The sequence below is a fragment of the Mesoplodon densirostris genome, chromosome 13 (assembly GCF_025265405.1).
Source record: "Mesoplodon densirostris isolate mMesDen1 chromosome 13, mMesDen1 primary haplotype, whole genome shotgun sequence".
Taxonomy (NCBI): Eukaryota; Metazoa; Chordata; class Mammalia; order Artiodactyla; family Ziphiidae; genus Mesoplodon; species Mesoplodon densirostris.
Window position 1 is genome coordinate 77,888,122 of NC_082673.1, and position 18,587 is coordinate 77,906,708.

The 18,587-nt window shown below is 40.9% G+C and overlaps 1 protein-coding gene across 1 annotated transcript in view; it reads left to right on the plus strand.

The window, feature by feature from the left end:
* Window positions 1-18,587, plus strand: part of FER1L6 (fer-1 like family member 6) — a 129,343-nt gene that overhangs the window by 55,012 nt on the left and 55,744 nt on the right. The window contains exon 19 of the mRNA XM_060116195.1: window positions 3,263-3,387. Within this exon, the coding sequence (XP_059972178.1) occupies window positions 3,263-3,387 (125 nt within the window). The remainder of the gene's footprint in view (window positions 1-3,262; window positions 3,388-18,587) is intronic.

Sequence of the window (18,587 nt, forward strand, 5' to 3'; positions counted from 1 at the left end):
TGAAACACTGGAGGACTGTCTACAAATCCAGGTTTCCCGTGTTGCACAAGGCTCCTCTGATGTTGACTGAACTTGACTGCCAGTGGAACCTAAATGGCTCAATAGTTAAAGAAGACAGAGTTCTAGAGAGATTTATCCAGTGGTTCAGCTCGTGGTTTCCATGCCCAATATCAATGCGTAAGAGCAAGGAAAGCTCAGCTCTGTCTTTTTGAAAAATGCACAACCCCTGCCATATACACTTTACACATAGGATTTGATTTATTTCTCACACCAACCTTGGGTGGTTTCTTCATTCTACAGGTGGAGAAAGGATGTATTGGAAATGTTTAGAAATTGCCCAAGATCACACAGCTAGTAAATGATGGACCAAACTGTCTCCAAACCCTTCTTTATTTCCACTGCTTTCCATCTTGTCTTTAGAGTTTTCATCTTTGGGTGAAAACACCCACATCAAGTTACCTTTTTATTTCTATAGACACTATCTCTAGAGACCCAAGGTACCTGGACATATTTGCTGTCCCAGCTACTAACGATTCAGAGGAGAGAAAAGGCTTTTTCCAAAGCTTTCTGATCCTCTGCAGCATGTTCTTTTCATGGAATGACCTAATAAACTTTCTCGGCTGTGCCCTGACATTAATGGCTTTGGCTGCCTTCCACACCTCCTGGAGAATTTCCTTTCTTCATTCATTTTATGCTTCAGAATATATCCATTCAACCAATAATTAGTTTGCACCTGCATATGGAAGGTACGGTGGGAAAACTAGTGGGGAATGAGGAGTGGAGGGAGAGGTGATCCTGGCCCTCCAATGGGGGCAATCAGACATGTCTCTAATAACCACATGTGGAAAGTGAGCCGCAGCACAGAGATGGGCCAAAGTATGAGAGCAAAGAGGAAGCTGACTTTACTAGTCTAAGGAACAGAGCTGGTAAGACTCAAGGTTTCAGAAAAACAAAAACCTAGACTAGGTCAATGGCGACCCCTGGAGGTGTGCAGTGTCCTGCCTATGTGGTTGTATTGGGAGCTCTGCTAAAATTCTGGGGTGACCCACTTCAGGGACAGCTTGTGGATGATCTCAGGGAATGAGCTGTTCTCAAGTTCACTCCCAGCTGAGAAATTTGCCCATTTATGTAGCGTGTTAAGGAATGCTTAGAGGGCGTGGGCTCTCTCTTGACCTACCCTGGTCAGGAAATTCCTCAACCCTCTGCTGAGTGTGCCTTTGTTAACTGTCACCCTTTTAAGGAGCTCTCTTGGGTAAGAGGGTAAAAGGGAAAAACACTTTTAACAGTTTTTGTTAAGGTATTTATCTCCCTTTATTCTACATGATATGTTTATATCACTATTTCTTGATTTTACATTTAATGCATAGCTACTCATTGTGAAAGATGAGGATTTACCTCTGTAACTTATCCAAGTTTTTATCTCCTTGTTCCAATTTTAAATAGATAGTTCTGTTGCTTAGTGTTTTTCTTGATTCAATGCGATCTCAATTAAAATCCCAGCAAGTTGTTTTCTGGATATCAACAAACTGATTCTAAAGTTCATGTGGAGAGGCAGAAACCCGGAAGAGTCAACACAATATTAAGAAGAACAAAGTTGGAAGACTGACACTACCCAACATCATGACTTACTATAAAGCTACAGTCATCAAGACAGTGCAGTATTAGCAAAAGGATAGACAAATACGTCAGTGGAACACAATAGAGAGCCCAGAAATAAACCTACATAAATATATTCAGTTGATCTTTGACAAACAAGCGAAGGCAATACAATGGAGCAAGCATAGTCTTTTCAACAAATGATGCTGGAACAACTGGACATCCACATGCAAAAATATAAATCTAGACATCGAACTTACGGCATTTGCAAAAGTTAACTCAAAATGGATCATAAACCTAAATACAAAACTATAAGACTCCTAGAAGATAATATAGGAGAAAACCAAGATGATTTTAAGTATGGCAATGATTTTTTAGATACAACACCAAAGGCATGATCCATGAATGAAATAATTTTTTTAAAAGAGGGTAAAAGGGAACAAATGAATATAAAAAGCAAGAGGGGCCAGGCAAGGGCCAAGGATCATAAAGTCCATGAAACAAGGAATATGATTAACTCAACTCTTCCTTGGGGTTCCCCCACTGAACCCTGGTCTGCCCCACCTGCAGCCCTCTCTCTGCCTCCCATCCCGTCAACCAGGTGTGCTCACTCCTGCCTTTAACCTCCCATGCCCTCTGCCTGTATCTCCTGCAGGACACTTAGCTCTGGCTCCTGTCACTGGGATTGGGGCACTTGCTTATCTTCTGCCCTGTCCCTGGAGCTCCCCAAGGTCAGGGGCTGTCTTAGCTGCTTCAGAATCCTCAGAGGCGAGAACTGTGCCTGGTATACTGTAGGTGCTCAAAATGACATTGGCTGTCTGAATGGCAGAATGGATGGATGGATGACTCAAGACTTTACTGAGTTTATGGAAGCAAAAATGAAGAAATATCCCCCTTTCTTATACACACACACCATTGGAAAGAGCAGGTTTTACTAAGAGGTGAAATGTGGTATTTTTAAAATTTTATTGAAGTATCATTGACTTACAATATGATATCATTTTCAGGTGTACAGCACAGTGATTCAGCATTTTTGCAGATTATACTCCATTATAAGTTATTACAAAATAATGGCTATAATTCCTTGTGCTGTACAGTATATCCTGTTGCTTATCTATTTCATACATAGTAGTCTGTATCTGTTCATCACATACCCCTAATTTATCCCTCCCCCCATCCCTCTCCCCTTGGTAACCACAAGTTTGTTTTCTATGTCTGTGAGTCTGTTGCTGTTTTGCATATAGATTTTAAAAATGTGGTATTTTAGGAAGAGATTTGGATTTTGGAATCTGACAGAAATGAAATCCAGGCTCTGGAATTAGTTAGCGCTGAAAACTTGGAAATGTATTTTAGCCTTTTTATGAACCATTTCCCTCATCTGTAAAATGAAGATAATGATATATATTTCACGGGGTTGTTTTGTTATGAAGATTAAATCCCACAATGTGGTGAATGCACCAAGGAGAATGCCTGGCTCCAAAGTACCCATGAACTCTTCCCCCATCTTCCCTGTGTCCATTTTGGTCTAAGAGGCCTTCAGTGCCCGTGGTCTCCTTTGTCTGTCTCCGGAAACACCCACAGGTGAGCATCACACACAGACACCCACTCGCACTCACTGTTCCTCAGAAGCCCGCTAATGCCACCCCTTCCCGTTATTTGTCCACAGACCGGCATGTCTTCCAGCTGAGAGCTCACATGTACCAAGCCCGGGGCCTCATTGCAGCCGATAGCACCGGACTTTCAGACCCTTTTGCCAAGGTCACGTTCCTTTCCCACTGCCAGACCACGAAGGTAACCAGGGGAGCCCACTTGCTTTCTTGCCGCAGCCCACAGCTGAGCCACAGCAGAACCCCAGGAAAGAAAAAAACAGGGGCACATTGCAAATACTTGTGTCTCTGGGTGTGTAGGTGTTTCAGTGTTTCAGACTCAAAAGCATGGGCACAAGGCAGGCCAGACATTGCGAAGGTCTACTGATCCAATGCGATCTGTTGTCGTGAAGCCAAGAGGGCAAGTAACAGAGTTGAAGGAAGGGAGGGAGGAAAAGAGGGGTGAGGAAGAACGGGATCTGGCACCCAGAACACCTGCTGGAGAGATGGGCACAATGCCAAGCTCAGTGGGATGAACAAACAGCGCAGACAACTTGCATGAGGCTTCTGGTGCAGTCTTTGCTGAGGGGTCTTGGTGGGGAGGAAAGCTTTCCTGCTCTGCAGTCAGGAAGCCCTAGACTCTGTAGTTCTAGCTGGGGGACTTTGCACACTTTTTTTTTTTTTTTTACATCTTTATTGGAGTATAATTGCTTTACAATGGTGTGTTAGTTTCTGCTTTATAACAAAGTGAATCAGTTATACATATACATATGTTCCCATATCTCTTCCCTCTTGCGTCTCCCTCCCTCCCACCCTCCCTATCCCACCCCTCTAGGTGGTCACAAAGCACCGAGCTGATCTCCCTGTGCTATGTGGCTGCTTCCCACTAGCTATCTATTTTACATTTGGTAGTGTATATATGTCCATGCCACTCTCTCGCTTCATCCCAGCTTACCCTTCCCCCTCCCCATATCCTCAAGTCCATTCTCTGGTAGGTCTGCGTCTTTATTCCTGTCTTACCCCTAGGTTCTTCATGACATTTTTTTCCTTAAATTCCATATATATATGTTAGCATACGGTATTTGTCTTTCTCTTTCTGACTTACTTTACTCTGTATGACAGACTCTAACACTTTTAACACCTGTGTGATTCAGTGTCTCTCTCTGGAAAATACTACTTCCAGACAGATGCTGTGAGGATTAAAGGAGATGGATCTATACCTGTTTCCTTGGCTTCTCCCTTTCCTGTACACTGAGTGCGGATATGTGAAAAGGGGCCCTAATGAGCGCACATCCAATAGGCTGCTTTTCTCATTAGATCGTATTCTCTAAGGATTTACTTTATTCTCTGAGGATTCACTGTTCTCAGTGAGGGAAGCTCCGTAAAGGATTTGCCCACCTCTGGGAGTTAGGACAGAGTTAAGACACAGAGACCTGACCTCACGTTCTACCTCATCTACTCTCTAGCTGCCTTTACTCACTAAACCTCAGTTCGTCTTCTTAAAATAGGGCTGTTGAGAAGAAGCAAAAAATTAAGTGTACAAAGAGATTGATGGGGCCTCCCTGGTGGCGCAAGTGGTTGAGAGTCCGCCTGCCGATGCAGGGGATACGGGTTCGTGCCCCGGTCTGGGAGGATCCCATATGCCGCGGAGCGGCTGGGCCCATGAGCCATGGCCGCTGAGCCTGCGCGTCCGGAGCCTGCGCGTCCGGAGCCTGTGCTCCGCAACGGGGGAGGCCACAACAGTGAGAGGCCCGCATACCGCAAAAAAAAAAAAAAAAAAAAAAAAGAGATTGATGAGTAGTGGCCATTACATTGGCTCATGTTAAGAGGGCTGACATTTCTCCCCAAAGTGAGCCCGTGACCTGGGAGATGGTGCTTTGATTGATGACACTCAGGTTGAGAGCATAACGTGAGCTAGCATCTTGTCAATTTCACCAGCTCACGTGGAGCGCTTGCTCTGTGCCAGGTCCCATGCTGGGCTCGGGGGACCCGGGGGACCAGACTCTGCTCTTTTTTTTTTTTTAATAGAATTTTACCCTCCTCTTTTTTTTTTTTAAATAGAACTTTACTGGAGTATAATTGCTTCACAACACCATGTTAGTTTCTGTTGCACAACAAAGTGAATCAGCCATATGCATACACATGTCCCCATATCTCCTCCCTCTTGAGCCTCCCTCCCACCCTCCCTATCCCACCCCTCTAGGTCATCGCAAAACACCAAGCTGATCTCGCTGTGCTATGCTGCTGCTTCCCACCAGCCAACGACTTTACATTCAGTAGTGTATACATGTCGATGCTACGCTCACTTCGCCCCAGCTTCGCTCCCCCACCCCATGTCATCAAGTCCATTCTCTATGTCTTCCTCTTTATTCCTGCCCTGCCACTAGGTTCATCAGTACCATTTTTCTTTTTAGATTCCATATAAATGTGTTAGCATGCGGTATTTGTTTTTCTCTTTCTGACTTAACTTCACTCTGTATGACAGACTCTAGATCCATCCACTTCACTACAAATAACTCAATTTTGTTTCTTTTTATGGCTGAGTAATATTCCATTGTATATGGCTGAGTAATATTCCATTGTATAAATGTGCCACATCTTCTTTATCCATTCATCTGTCAGTGGACATTTAGGTTGGTTCCATGTCCTGGTTATTGTAAATAGTGCTGCAGTGAACATTGTGGTGCATGTCTCTTTATGGTTTTCTCAGGGTATATGCCCAGTATTGGGACTGCTGGGTCATATGTTCTATTTTCAGTTTTTTAAGGAACCTCCATACTGTTCTCCATAGTGGCTGTATCAATTTACATTCCCACCAACAGTGCAGGAGGGTTCCATTTTCACCACATCCTTTCCAGCATTTATTGTTTCTAGCTTTTTTGATAATAGCCATTCTGACTGGTGTGAGGTGATACCTCACTGTAGTTTTGATTTGCATTTCTCTAATAATTAGTGATGTTGAGCAGCTTTTCATGTGCCTCTTGGCCATATGTATGTCTTCCTTGGTGAAATGTCTATTTAGGTCTTCCGCCCATTTCTTAACTGGACTGTTTGGTTTTTTGATATTGAGCTCCATGAGTTGTTTGTATATTTTGGAGATTAATCCTTTGTCTGTTTCATTTGAAAATATTTTCTCCCATCCTGAGGGTTGTCTTTTTGTCTTATTTATGGTTTCCTTTGCTGTTCAAAAGCTTTTAAGTTTAATTAAGTCCCATTTGTTTATTTTTGTTTTTATTTCTGTTACTCTAGGAGGTGGGTCAAAAAAGATCTTGCTGTGGTTTATGTCAAAGAGTGTTTTTCCTATGTTTTCCTCTAAAAGTTTTATAGTGTCTGGTCTTACATTTAAGTCTAATCCATTTGGAGTTTATTTTTGTGTATGGTATAGAGAGTGTTCTAATTTCATTCTTTTATGTGTAGCTATCCAGTTTTTCCAGCATCACTTATTGAAGAGGCTGTCTTTTCTGCATTGTATGTCTTGCCTCCTTTGTCATAAATTAGGTGCCCATATGTGCGTGGGTTTATCTCTGGGCATTCTATCCTGTACCATTGATCTATATTCTTATTTTTGTGCCAATACCATACTGTCTTGATTACTGTAGCTTTCAGGTATAGTTTGAAGTTGGGGAGCCTGATTCCTCCAACTCTGTTTCTCTTTCTCAAGATTGCTTTGGCTATTTGGGTTCTTTTGTGCTTCCATATGAATTGTAAGATTTTTTGTTCTAATTCTGTGAAGAATTCCATTGGTAGTTTGATAGGGATAGCAATGAATCTGTAGATTGCTTTGGGTAGTATAGTCATTTTCACAATATTGATTCTTCCAACCCAAGAACATGGTATATTTCTCCATCTGTTTATGTCATCTTTGATTTCTTTCATCAGTATTTTATAGTTTTCTGAGTACAAGTCTTTTGCCTCCTTAGGCAGGTTTATTCTTAGGTATTTCATTCTTTTTGTTACAGTGGGAAATGGGACTGTTTCCTTAATTTCTCTTTCTGATTTTTCATTGTTGGTGTATAAGAATGCCAGAGATTTCTGTGCATTAATTTTGTATCCTGCAACCTTACAAAATTCATTGACTAGTTCTAGTAGTTTTCTAGAAACTTTAGGATGGCATCTTTAGGATTTCCTATGTAGAGTATCATGTCATTGGCAAATAGTGACAGGTTTACTTCTTCTTTTTCAATTTGTATTCCTTTTATTTCTTTTTCTTCTCTGATTGCTGTGAATAGGACTTCCAAAACTATGTTGAATAAGAGCGGTGAGAGTGGACATCCTTGTCTTGTTCCTGATCCTAGTGGAAATGCTTTCAGTTTTTCACCATTGAGTATGATGCTTGCTGTGGGTTTGTCATATATGGCCTTTATTATCTTGAGATAGGTTCCCTCTATGCCCATTTTCTGGAGAGTTTTTTATTATAAATCGGTGTTGAATTTTGTCAAAAGCTTTTTCTGCATCTATTGAGATGATCATATTGTTTTTATTCCTTAATTTGTTAATGTGGTGTATCACATTGATTGATTTGTGTATATTGGAGAATCCTTGCATCCCTGGGATAAGTCCCAGTTGATCATGGTGTATGATCCTTTTAATGTGCTGCTGGATTCTGTTTGCTAGTATTTTGTTCAGGATTTTTGCATCTATGTTCATCAGTGATATTGGTCTATAATTTCTTTTTTTGTAATATCTTTTTCTGGTTTTGGTATCAGGATGATGGTGGCTTCATAGAACAAATTTGGGGATGTTTCTCCCTCTGCAATTTTTTGGAAGAGTTTGAGAAGGATGGGTGTTAGCTCTTCTCTAAATGTTTGATAGAATTCACCTGTGAAGCCATCTGGTCCCGGACTTTTGTTTGTTGGAAGATTTTTAATTATGGTTTCAATTTCATTGCTTGGATAGGTCTGTTTATATTTTCTAATTCTTCCTGGTTCAGTCTTGCAAAATTGTACATTTCCAAGAATTTGTCCATTTCTTCATGGTTGTCCATTTTATTGGCATAGAGTTGTTTGTAGTAGTCTCTTATAATCCTTTGTATTTCTGCAGTGTCAGTTGTGATTACTCCTTTTTCATTTCTAATTTTATTGATTTGAGTCCTCTCCCTCTTTTTCTTGATGAGTCTGGCTAAGGGTTTATCAATTTTGTTTATCTTCTCAAAGAACCACCTTTTAATTTTATTGATCTTTGTTATTATCTTCTTCATTTCTATTTCATTTATTTCTGCTCTGATATTTATGATTTCTTTCCTTCTACTGACTGGGTTTTCTTTGTTCTTCTTTCTCTAGCTGTTTTAAGTGTAGGTTTAGATTGTTTATTTGAGATTTTTCTTGTTGCTTGAGGTGAGATTGTATTGCTATAAACTTCCCTCTTAGAACTGCTTTTGCTGCGTCCCATAGGTTTTGGGTTGTTGTGTTTTCATTGTCATTTGTTTCTATGTATTTTTTTATTTCTTCTTTGATTTCTTCAGTGATCTCTTGGTTATTTAGTAGCACACTGTTTAGTCCATGTATTTGTGTTTTTTATAATTTTTTTCCTGTAGTTGCTTTCCAATCTCATAGCATTGTGGTCAGAAAAGATGCTTGATATGATTTCAATTTTCTTAAATTTTCCAAGGCTTGATTGTGACCCAAGATGTGATCTATCCTGGAGAATGTGCCATGTGCACTTGAGAAGAAAGTGTATTCTGCCACTTTTGGGTGGAATGTTCTATAAATATCAATTAGATCTATCTGGTCTATTGTGTCATTTAAAGCTTGTGTTTCCTTATTAATTTTCTGTTTGGATGATCTGTCCATTGGTGTAAGTGGGGTATTAAATTCCCCTACTATTATTGTGTTACTGTCAATTTCTCCTTTCATGGTTGTTAGCATTTGCCTTATGTATTGAGGTGCTCCTATGTTGGGTGCATAAACATTTATAATTGTTATATCTTCTTCTTGGATTGATCCTTTGATCATGTAGTGTCCCTCCTTATCTCTTGTAACAGTCTTTATTTTAAAGTCTGTTTTATCTGATATGAGTATTACTACTCCAACTTTCTTTTGTTTTCCATTTGCATGGAATATCTTTTTCCATCCCTTCACTTTCAGTATATATGTATCCCTAGGTCTGAAGTGGGTCTCTTGTAGATAGCATATATATGGGTCTTGTTTTTGTATCCATTCAGCCAGTCTGTGTCTTTTGGTTGGGACATTTAATCCATTTACATTCAAGGTTATTATCAATATGTATGTTCCTATTACCATTTTCTTAATTGTTTTGGGTTTGTTTTTGTAGGTCCTTTTCTTCTCTTGTGTATCCCACTGAGAGAAGTTTCTTTAGCATTTGTTGTAAAGCTGGTTTGGTGGTGCTGAATTCTCTTAGCTTTTGTTTGTCTGAAAAGCTTTTGACTTCTCCATTGAATCTGAATGAGATCCTTGCTGGGTAGAGTAATCTTGGTTGGAGGTCTTTCTCTTTCATTACTTTAAGTATATCCTACCACTCCTTTCTGGCCCGCAGAGTTTCCACTGAAAAATCAGCTGATAACCTTATGGGGATTCCTTTGTATGTTATTTTTTTTCCCTTGCTGCTTTTTATATTTTTTCTTTTTTTTTTTTTTTTTTCTTTTTGCGGTATGCGGGCCTCTCACTGCTGTGGCCTCCCCCGTCGCGGAGCACAGGCTCCGGACGCGCAGGCTCCGGACGCGCAGGCTCAGCGGCCATGGCTCACGGGCCCAGCCGCTCCGCGGCACATGGGATCCCCCCAGACCGGGGCACGAACCCGTGTCCCCTGCATCGGCAGGCGAACTCTCAACCACTGCGCCACCAGGGAGGCCCAATATATTTTTTCTTTGAATTTAATTTTTGTTAGTTTGATTAATATGTGTCTTGGTGTGTTTATCCTGTATGGGACTCTCTGTGCTTCCTGGACTTGGGTGAATATTTCCTTTCCCATGTTAGGGAAGTTTTCCACTATAATCCCTTCAACTATTTTTCTCAGACCCTTTCTTTTTCTCTTCTTCTCTGGGACCCCTATAATTCAAATGTTGGTGTGTTTAGTGTTGTCCCAGAGGTCTCTGAGATTGTCTTCAATTCTTTTTATTGTTTTTTCTTTATTCTGCTCTTTGGCAGTTATTTCCACCATTTTGTCTTCCAGCTCACTTATTCATTCTTCTTCCTCCATTATTCTGTTATTGATTCCTTCTAGTGTATTTTTCATTTCAGTTATTGTGTTTTTCATCTCTGTTTGTTCTTTAGTTCTTCTAGATCTTTGTTAAACATTTCTTGTATTTTCTCAATCCATGATTCCATTCTATTTCTGACATTCTGGATCATCTTTACTATCATTACTCTGAATTCTTTTTCAGGTAGATTGCCTATTTCTTTTTCATTTATTTGGTCTTAATAAAAACCTTTATTAGGTTTTTACCTTGCTCCTTCATCTGTGACATATTTTTTTGCCATCTCATTTTTTTTTTCTATGAGTCGGATTGTGTTCCTGTTTTACTGGTTGTTTGGCCTGAGGCTTCCAACACTGGAATTTGTAGGCTATTGGGTAGAGCTGGGGCTTTTTGCTGAGATGAGGAACTCAGTGAGACCTTACTTCAATGAATATTCCCTGGGGTCTGAGGTTCTCTGTGAGTCCAGTGGTTTGGACTCGGAGATCCCACCACAGGAGATTCCGCCTGACCCTGGGCTCACAAATCAAGATCCCGCAAGCCACGTGGAGTGGGAAAAAAAAAGAGAGAGAGATTGGTTCAAGATGGTGGAGTAGAAGGATGTACGCTCACTCCCTCTTGCGAGAGCACTGGAATCACAACTAACTGCTGAACAATCATTGAAAGGAAGACACTGGAAATCACCAAAAAAGATATCCCACAACCAAAGACAAAGGAGAAGCCACAATGAGATGGTAGGAGGGGCACAACCACAATAAAATCAAATCCCATAACTGCTCAGTGGGTGATTCACAAACTGGAGAACACTTATACCACAGAAGTCCACCCACTGGAGTGAAGGTTCTGAGCCCCACATCACGCTTCCCAACCTGGGGGTCTGGCAACAGGAGGAGGAATTCCTAGAGAATCAGACTTTGAAGGCTAGTGGGACTTGATTGTGACTTTGACAGGACTGGGAGAAACAGAGACTACACTCTTGGAGGGCATACACAAAGTAGTGTGTGCATCAGGACTCAGGGGAAGGAGCAATGACCCTATAAGAGACTGAACCAGACCTACCTGCTAGTGTTGGAGGGTCTCCTGCAGAGGCAGGGGGTGGCTGTGTCTCACCATGAGGACAAGGACACTGGCAGCAGAAGTTCTGGGAAGTACTCCCTGGCGTGAGCCCTCCCAGAGTCCGCCATTAGCCCCACCAAAGAGCTGGGTAGGCTCCAGTGCTTGATCCCCTCAGGCCAAACAATCAGCAGGGAGGGAACCCAGCCCCACCCATCCGCAGACAAGCAGATTAAAGTTTTACTGAACTCCGTGCACCAGAGCAACACCCAGCTCTATCCACCACCAGTCCCTCCCATCAAGAAACTTACACAAGCCTCTTCGATAACCTCATCCACCAGAAGGCAGACAGCAGAAGCAAGAAAAACTACAATCCTGCAGCCTGTGGAACAAAAACCACATTCACAGAAAGATAGACAAGATGAAAAGGCAGAGGGCTATGTACCAGTTGAAGGAACAAGATAAAACCCCAGAAAAACAACTAAATGAAGTGGAGATAGGCAACCTTCCAGAAACAGAATTCAGAATAATGACAGTGAACGTGATCCAGGACCTCAGAAAGAGAATGGAGGCGAAGATAGAGAAGATGCAAGAAATGTTTAACAAAAATCTAGAAGAATTAAAGAACAAACAAATAGAGATGAACAATACAATAACTGAAATGAAAACTACACTAGAAGGAATCAATAGCAGAATAACTGATGCAGAAGAATGAGTAAGTGACCTGGAAGACAGAATGGTGGAATTCACTGCCGTGGAACAGAATAAAGAAAAAAGAATGAAAAAAAATGAAGACAGCCTAAGAGACCTCTGGGACAACATTAAATGCAACAACATTTGCATTATAGGAGTCCCAGAAGAAGAGAGAGAGAAAGGACCTGAGAAAATATTTGAAGAGATTATAGTCAAAAACTTCCCTAACATGGGAAAGGAAATAGCCACCCAAGTCCAGGGAGCGCAGAGAGTCCCAGGCAGGATAAACCCAAGGAGAAACATGCCAAGACACATAGTAATCAAACTGGCAAGAATTAAAGACAAAGAAAAATTATTGAAAGCAACAAGGGAAAAAATGACAAATAACATACAAGGGAACTCCCATAAGGTTAACAGCTGATTTCTCAGCAGAAACTCTACAAGCCACAAGGGAGTGGCATGACATATTTAAAGTGATGAAAGGGAAGAACCTACAACCAAGATGACTCTACCCGGCAAGGATCTCATTCAGATTCAATGGAGAAATCAAAAGCTTTACAGACAAGCAAAAGCTAAGAGAGTTCAGCACCACCAAACCAGCTCTACAACAGATGCCAAAGTAACTTCTCTAAGTAGGAAACACAAGAGAAGAAAAGGACCTCCAAAAACAAACCCATAACAATTAAGAAAATGGTAATAGGAATATACATATTGATAAGTACCTTAAACGTGAATGGATTAAATGCTCCAACCAAAAGACACAGACTGGCTGAATGGATACAAAAACAAGACCCATATATATGCTGTCTACAAGAGACCCACTTCAGACCTAGGGACACATACAGATTGAAAGTGAGAGGATGGAAAAAGATATTCCATGCAAATGGAAATCAAAAAAAAGCTGGAGTAGCAATACTCATATCAGATAAAATAGACTTTAAAAAAAAGAATGTTACAAGAGACAAGGAAGGACACTACATAATGATCAAGGGATCAATCCAAGAAGATATAACAATTATATATGCACCCAGCACAGGAGCACCTCAATACATAAGGCAACTGCTAACAGCTATAAAGGAGGAAATTGACAGTAACACAGTAATAGTGGGGACTTTAACACCTCACTTACACCAATGGACAGATCATCCAGACAGAAAATTAATAAGGAAACACAAGCTTTAAATGACACAATAGACCAGATAGATTTAATTGATATTTATAAGATATTCCATCCCCAAACAGCAGATTACACTTTCTTCTCAAGTGCACATGGAACATTCTCTAGGATAGATCACATGTTGGGTCACAAATCAAGCCTCAGTAAATTTAAGAAAATAGAAATCATATCAAACATCTTTTCTGACCACAATGCTAGGAGATTAGAAATCAATTACAGGGAAAAAAAACCCAAAGACATGGAGGCTAAAAAATACGTTACTAAATAACCAAGAGATCAATGAAGAAATCAAAGAGGAAATCAAAAAATACCTAGAGACAAATGACAATGAAAACATGACAATCCAAAACCTATGGGATGCAGCAAAAGTAGTTCTAAGAGGGAAGTTTATAGCAATACAATCCTACCTCAAGAAACAACAAACATCTCAAATAAACAATCTAACCTTACACCTTAAAGAACTAGAGAAAGAAGAACAAACAAAACCCAAAGTTAGTCGAAGGAAAGAAATCATAAAGATCAGAGCAGAAATAAATGAAATAGAAACAAAGAAAACAATAGCAAAGATCAATAAAATTAAAAGCTGGTTCTTTGAGAAGATTAACAAAATTGATAAACTTTAACCAGACTATCAAGAAAAAGAGGGAGAGGACTCAAATCAATAAAATTAGAAATGAAAAAGGAGAAGTTACAACAGACACTGCAGAAATACAAAGGATTATAAGAGACTACTACAAGCAACTCTATGCCAATAAAATGGACAACTTGGAAGAAATGGACAAATTCTTAGAAAGGTATAATCTTCCAAGACTCAACCAGGAAGAAACAGAAAATATGAACAGACCAATCACAAGTAATGAAGTTGAAACTGTGATTTAAAAATCTTCCAACAAACAAAAGTCCAGGACCAGGTGGCTTCACAGGTGAATTCTATCAAACATGTAGAGAAGCGCTAACACCCATCCTTCTCAAACTCTTCCAAAAATTGCAGAGGAAGGAACACTCCCAAACTCATTCTATGAGGCCACCATCACCCTGATACCAAAACCAGACAAAGATACTACAATAAAATTATAGACCAATATCACTGATGAATATAGATGCAAAATCCTCAACCAAACACTAGCAATCAGAATCCAACACATTAAAAGGATCATACACCATGATCAAGTGGGATTTATCCCAGGGATGCAAGGATTCTCCAATATACACAAATCAATCAATGTGATACACCACATTAACAAATTAAAGAATAAAAACAATATGATCATCTCAATAGATGCAGAAAAAGCTCTCGACAAAATTCAACACCAATTTATGATAAAAACTCTCCAGAAAGTGCGCAAAGAGGGAACCTACCTCAACATAATAAAGGCCATATACGACAAACCCACAGCCAACATCATTCTCAATGGTGAAAAACTGAAAGCATTTCCTCTACGATCAGGAACAAGACAAGGATGTCCACTCTCACCACTCTTATTCAACATAGTTTTGGAAGTCCTGTTCACAGCAGTCAGAGAAGAAAAAGAAATAAAAGCAATTCAAATTGGAAAAGAAGAAGTAAAACTGTCACTGTTTGCAGATGACATGATACTATACATAGAGAATCCTAAAGATGCCACCAGAAAACTACTAGAGCTAATCAATGAATTTAGTAAAGTTGCAGGATACAAAATTAATGCACAGAAATTTCTTGCATTCCTATACACTAATGATGAAAAATCTGAAAGAGAAATTAAGGAAACACTCCTATTTACCCTTGCAACAAAAAGAATAAAATACCTAGGAATAAACCTACCTAGGGAGACAAAAGACCTGTATGCAGAAAACTATAAGACACTGATGAAAGAAATTAAAGATGATACCAACAGATGGAGAGATATACCACGTTCTTGGATTGGAAGAATCAATATTATGAAAATGACAATACTACCCAAAGCAATCTACAGATTCATTGCAATCCCTATCAAGTTACCAATGGCATTTTTTACAGAACTAGAACAAAAAAATCTTAAAATTTGTATGGAGACACAAAAGACCCCAAATAGCCAAAGCAGTCTTGAGGGAAAAAAAACAGCTGGAGGAATCAGACTCCCTGACTTCAGACTATACTATAAAGCTACAGTAATCAAGACAATATGGTACTGGCACAAAAACAGAAATATAGATCAATGGAACAGGATAAAAAGCCCAGAGGTAAACCCATGCACCTATGGTCAATAATCTATGACAAAGGAGGCAAGGAGAAAAGGCAATGGAGAAAAAACAGTCTCTGTAGTAAGTGGTGCTGGGAAAACTGGACAGCTACATGTAAAAGAATGAAATTAGAACACTCCCTAACACCATACACAAAAAGAAACTCAAAATGGATTAGAGACCTAAATGTAAGACCGGACACTATAAAACTCTTAGAGGAAAACATAGCAAGAACACTCTTTGACATAAATTACCACAAGATCTTTTCTGATCCACCTCCTAGAGTAATGGAAATAAAAACAAAAATAAACAAATGGGACCTAATGAAACTTAAAAGCTTTTGCACAGCAAAGGAAACCATAAACAAGACGAAAAGACAACCCTCAGAATGGGAGAAAATATTTGCAAATGAATCAACAGACAAAGGATTAATCTCCAAAATATATAAACAGCTCATGAAGCTCAATATTAAAGAAACAAACGACCCAATCCAAAAACGGGCAGAAAACCTAAATAGACATTTCTCCAAAGAAGACATACAGATGGTCAAGAAGCACATGAAAAGTTGCTCAACATCACTAATTATTAGAGAAATCAAAACTACAATGAGGTATCACCTCACACCAGTTAGAATGGGCATCATGAGAAAATCTACAAACAACAAATGCTGGAGAGGGTGCGGAGAAAAGGGAACCCTCTTGCACTGTTGGTGCGAATGTAAACTGATACAGCCACTATAGAGGACAGTATGGAGGTTCCTTTAAAAATGAAAAGTAGAATTACCATATGACCCAGCAATCCCACTACTGGGCATATACCCAGAGAAAACCATAATTCAAAAAGACCCATGCACCCCACTGTTCATTGCAGCACTATTTACAATAGCCAGGTCATGGAAGCAACCTAAATGCCCATCGACAGATGAATGGATGAAGAAGGTGTGGTACATATATACAACGGAATATTACTCAGCCATAAAAAGGAACAAAGGGCTTCCCTGGTGGCGCAATGGTTGAGAGTCCGCCTGCCGATGCAGGGGACACGGGTTCGTGCCCCGGTCCGGGAAGGTCCCACATGCCGCGGAGAGGCTGGGCCCGTGAGCCATGGCCGCTGAGCCTGTGCATCTGAAGCCTGTGCTCTGCAACGGGAGAGGCCACAACAGTGAGAGGCCCGCGTACCGCAAAATAAAGAAAAAAAAAAAAAGAGTATAGACTCTAGAGCCGTGGTGCCTGGGTTCAGGTCTGAGCCCTTCCACTTATTAGCTGTGTGACCGCAAAATCCTCTTTGTCCTCAATTTCTTCATCTGTAAAATAAGGATGGTGATATTGTATGTACCTCCCAGAGGATGAAACACCCAGTACAGTGCCTTGTTTATAACAGCTCCTGTGTGACTGCGTTATTATAGCCATTGAGGCTTCCCACCAAAAACCAAGGGGATTCTCAAAAGGGGAATCCCTGGGACTTCCCTGGCGCTCCAGTGGTTAAGACCTCGAGCTTCCAGTTCAGGGGGCACAGGTTTGAGCCCTGGTCGTGGAATGAAGATCCTGCATGCCACACAGTGTGGTTAAAAAGAAAGGGGTGGTGGGGGGCGGATGGAATCCCTGGAGGCCTCCTCTGCCTGCACAGCTGTGGAGTTCCAAGCCCTCAGAGGTGATCTCAGGGCTCTGGGTGGGGTAGGGGGTTTGAGTGAGCTCCCTTGGCTGCTATGTAGTTCTCCTTCTATTTTGCATCTCCATACAGTATATTCATTTGATTTAGATGCATATCTCAAAGGAACAGATGACATTTGTTTATCAAATAATCATTTGAAAGGGAAAACAAGTTCTGTTGAACCCTGGACTTTGCCTCCATACTTTTGAACCAAGTACCTAATTTTTGCTAATAATAATAGCTGTCATTTATTAAAAAACTCCGTCTGTGACAGGCATGATGCTAAGCATTCTATATGCATTTTTGGTTACGTCTAACTGCAGCCCCAAAGTGGGTATTATTAGTGTCCTCATTCTGCAGATGAGGAAGGTACAGCTTGGAGACTGTTTATGTAGAAGATGGTAGAGCCAAGATGGATACCCAGGTTGGTCCAATTCCCAAGTCATTTTGCTTAACCACTCTGCTTCCGTTTTGGTAAGAAAGGGTTCTGGTTTCTCTCTCCTGTTTCAGTGTGTGCTGCTTCAGTGGGACTGATCTGTTTGTGACAGGCCCCACTCGTGCATTCTTCAAGGTGGGGAAGGCAGAGCCCGGGGGCCCTGCAGTCATAGCTGAGCTGGTCCACTGTACACCTGGTAGCACTTCCCTGAATGGACCACGTGTTGCTCAAGGAGAGCTAGCTCTGAAGGGAGGGTCCTGCAGCCAATCCTTTATAAGTGACTTAATGGTAGGAAATCTTTCAGGAGGGGAATCCGGCTATTCCAGATGCCACTGAGGAGGTGGAACTTGGAAATCTTGTGATGATAGGATAAAGAGGAAGGGAGACAGCTCCCAAAGAGAAAGGTTTTGGGGATAGAAAGGGAGAAGGACTATCTGGTAAGAGGGAGGCTTAGAAGAGAAGGACAGGGGATCTTAGAGGGTGGGGGGCGTGGAAGCTGAGATTTCAAGCAGTCAGACTGCCGCTGAGTCCTGAGGACACTGGTGGTCTCTTGTTAGATACGAGTTACCCTGGTGACCAACGCTGGCACGTGGTAGGTATTCAGTAAGTGTTTACTCATTTATAAATGAGTGTGGCTGGGGTGGAGGGGGGTGGACAACGAGCACTTACTGAGCACCTACTGTATGCCAGGCACTTAATACTCTTTATCTTAGTGGTCATAACAACTTTACAAGTTGGGTGCTAACCCCACTGAAGTGAGTAAGACTAAGTATCAGAGAGGTTACATCATCTGCCCAAGCTGGACATAGGCAGGTGATGAAACTAGGGTTCCATTACAGGGGGTCTCTGATTCTAAAGCCACGCTCCATCCATGGTATCTCACTCCTTCTTCAAAGTGTTAAATTTAAGTGTTACCATCATCTCTCCAACAATGTCACCGAACAAGTTTATAAAGCACAACTCCTTAAGGAAGCCCCGAGGAAATGAGGTGAGCTGTGCTCACCTTGCCAGAGAAGTGGGAGAATGTATTTTGTTTGGGTGAGCCTT